Source organism: Vigna angularis, chromosome 8 (assembly GCF_016808095.1).
Source record: "Vigna angularis cultivar LongXiaoDou No.4 chromosome 8, ASM1680809v1, whole genome shotgun sequence".
In the NCBI taxonomy this organism is placed as follows: Eukaryota; Viridiplantae; Streptophyta; class Magnoliopsida; order Fabales; family Fabaceae; genus Vigna; species Vigna angularis.
In genome coordinates this window covers 31,221,396-31,224,910 of record NC_068977.1, presented here as the reverse complement: position 1 = coordinate 31,224,910, position 3,515 = coordinate 31,221,396, and the positions used below count along the sequence as shown (strand labels likewise).

At 33.2% G+C, this 3,515-nt stretch overlaps 1 protein-coding gene across 1 annotated transcript; it reads right to left on the bottom strand.

Moving 5' to 3' along the window:
- Positions 1–2,374: 2,374 nt before the first annotated feature.
- Positions 2,375–3,015, bottom strand: LOC128193815 (uncharacterized). Its single transcript, XM_052867946.1, has 3 exons — positions 2,802–3,015; positions 2,651–2,699; positions 2,375–2,565 (listed from the first exon to the last, which is right to left on the bottom strand). Exons 1-3 carry the CDS (start codon positions 2,903–2,905, stop codon positions 2,413–2,415), a joined length of 306 nt encoding a protein of 101 aa, XP_052723906.1. The 5' UTR covers positions 2,906–3,015; the 3' UTR covers positions 2,375–2,412.
- Between the last annotated feature and the right edge of the window lie 500 nt (positions 3,016–3,515).

Sequence of the window (3,515 nt, the reverse complement as noted above, 5' to 3'; positions counted from 1 at the left end):
TAGATATAGATATAGATATAGACATAGATATATTAAAATCAACATGTCAATTAGAGCTGTCAAAATGGGTAACCTGGTCCGGCCTGACCCAATCCACCACAGGTTGGTCACTTAGTGAGCTAACCCAATCCGGTTCATTTATTAGCAAGCTGAAAAAATTCGAACTCGCCTCGACCCACTACGGGTTGGTGGGTTAAACGGATTGACTCATTGGCTCACTTAATTATAATTTAGATTGATAATTTTTGTATCATATGTCCATTTATAATATTAGAATCTTGAATAGATAAATCTATAATATTTTTTTTTCTTGAAACATCTTCTTTTTTATCCTCATCTACAATATAACAAAAAAAATGAAACTAATAATATTGAAACACAAAATAATAAATAATTAAATTAAATTAGGTGGGTTGGTGAGCCAATCTGGCTCACCCGAGCCGGGTTCTAAGTGAGCCAGGTTGAAAACTAACCCGCATAAAAAAATTACATTTTTTTCAAACCTAACCCGACTCAAACCCGTGATGAGCAGGATTGACTCACCCATTTTGACAGCACTAATGTCAATAAAATAATTTGATCAATAAAAACTTTTAATTTGTTTTAATAACGACAAGATTTTTTTTTCAATAGCAACAAAATATATTAAAAGGAATTATATAAAAGATCAAGCATTAACAAATAGCTTAAAAGTAGAAATAGTTTTTAATAAAATTTGATTATTTTATTATTAAAAGGTCAAATTTATAAATAAAAAATAATTAATCAAGTTTTATTTTATAAATATTACGTATTTTTAAAAATTATATTATTTTTTATTTTATATTTTCTCTAATATTATAACTGATCTAGTTAATCAAAATTGTATTTTGAGTAAGTTTATTTTTATTCCTTTCTTTAGTCAATTTTTTGGATTTTTTTGTATGCATGTGTAAAGGGGTTTTTGCATGTGATTCAAAGATTCAAAATGAATTTTTGTTTCACTAGGATTGCTATGGTGTGTTTAGATCTTAGTTTCCTATGTAGAGGTAAAGTATTCTATCAGAGCTAGAGTTTTTTTAGCTTATGAGTTAGAAGTTCGAGTTCAAGTAAAGGAAGTTAGTTATTTGATTATTCTTTTATTGTGTTGGTTGATCAATTTCGTTGTCTTTGATAAGTGATAGTGTTGTCTATTTTTTATGTTAAAATACATGGATGTTTGAGTGACATCATGATTTGTTTAAATATGAGCTAAATTATTTATCATTAAGTCAAATTGGTTCAATAAAAGGTTATTTTAGTTCAAATATATTGCTTTTGCCTTGAGAAAGCATTAGACATATTCATTTCTAACCATTTTGAATAATTGATACCTTTATTGAAATTTATGACAACATATTAGGTGAGCCCTGACTTGTTTGATGAGCCTTGTGAAAAATACTTTAAGGGTTTAGTCGTTTGACAAATAAAACATTTATTGTGTAAAAATATTTTATTAGAGATCTCAAGGTAGTTGGGTCATTAGACGAGTCAAGACTCATTATACAAAATTATTAAATTTTTGCTCTAATACTTGGTCGTTGGGAGAGTCAATTCCCTTAGTAAAAATGATTTAAGAAAATCCAAACTAGCAGATAAAATTGAACAAGTATGTCTTGTACTTTTCATAACTCCTATTGCTTTCTCATTGGGCGAACTTATATGCTTGTTGAGTGACACTAGTGCAGAAAGGGCTTTAGACGTCTGTTCTTTTGGTTTTTTGACGTCCGACCTTCCCCCGACGTCTTTGTGGGTGACGTTACTCAGACGTCGGGGGGTCCACATCGAACGTGTGTATAGACGTCCGATGTGTCAGGCCCGACGCCTATGCAGACGTCCGGTGTACACCCTCGGACGTCCATATAGACGTCCAATGTGCCCCCGTCAGATGTCTATACATACGTTCATCGTCTCCTCCCCCCCGACGTCTATACACATGTCCGAGGTGTGTCACCCGACGACCACATGCCTGAATTGTCTTGTGCTAGGGGTGGGGTTGGACGTCGGTGTGTGCACTGCCAGACGTCTATAGACGTTTGACAGTGCACTAACCGACGTCTACTGGGCATTTTTTTTTAAAAAATTAATTTATTTTTGCAATAAAACCACACCTGAAAAGCAGAAAATTGTCCTAGAACAATTTTGCAATAATATATATATGCGTTTCATATAAACAAAGTTCTACTTAATGTAAAATATAATCCACTACCAAAACTATCAATTTAAAACTTAAACTAAAACTAAGCAATGTTCAACAACAAATAAAACTATTCCTAACCCCATCTTTGCAGAAGATAAGCGGTCCACTCCTGCCTTATATGTCTAATTGTGTCCTCTGGTATAGGCGATGTACTCTTGAAGCGCTGCAAAATTCAAGAAAGATTCATTATGGTTTCATATATGTTTGAAGATAAATTTGATTTGTAATGTATTCAAGGTATACGTCATTACCTCATTCCAGTCATCTGTAATGACAACTCGAATGATGGTCTTAATCCAACACATCACATAGAAGCCACATTCCCATGAATCTAGCTGCTGGTTACACTAAAATAACAAACTAAATAGTTAAGAATTTAGATCATTCAATAACATAGAAAATAATGAATTAGAACTATAAATGACTTAAAACCTTTGGATACAAAATTTGAACCAGTTGACCACGTGATTTACCAATAACTCTGTACAGATGGAAAACACAAAGTATAATTAATATGACTATATTTATCATAAAAGTTGAAGGTGAACATCAAATTCAAAGTCATTTTTGGAGAAACACTTACCCTTGAAGCATTGTTCTCAAGTCATTTTTCATCTTCCTATGCAACGAACAAAACCATATAATTTTACATGCTTTGGGAATGATGACCATCAGCTGCCAGTGCATGCTATCATAAAGGATAAATAGTTATTTAACTAATTAAGGAAACTATAATAATGAACTGGCCACATATAACAACACCTACCCATCAATGTATGGCACAAGATATACGTCTCTTTTTGACTCATCCATCCATGTTTGCAAATAATGTTGTCTGTTTTGAAGTGTGTTACCAGACGGTTGAATGGTCTGAGGTTCAACAAATCCGTACATGGAAGACCGACCTTGTTCTACGACAATTGTGTCCATGTACCTAAAACAACAAAGTTAAGTTGTTAGAAACTATAAGAATCTAAATAAAAGTAATATGAAAGACCAAATTGACTATCTTACATGCACCACAGCTGAATGATGGAAATATTCAACATCCGGTCTCCCCCAATCATCTCCAATGCATCAGTAATGTGATATAAACTGGCACATGTGGGGGAAGACCAAATACTCTCAAATCCCAGTATAGTTCTAATGGTGCTTTCTTCAACCTGGGTAATCTTGTCATTAGCTTTGATAGAGGATCATCCTCCGCTTCAGCCATGTCATCATCTTCATGTATGACTGTATCATGAATTGGCTACTTCTGAGGACGTGTGAACTGAAGATAAGAATTTACGTCAAA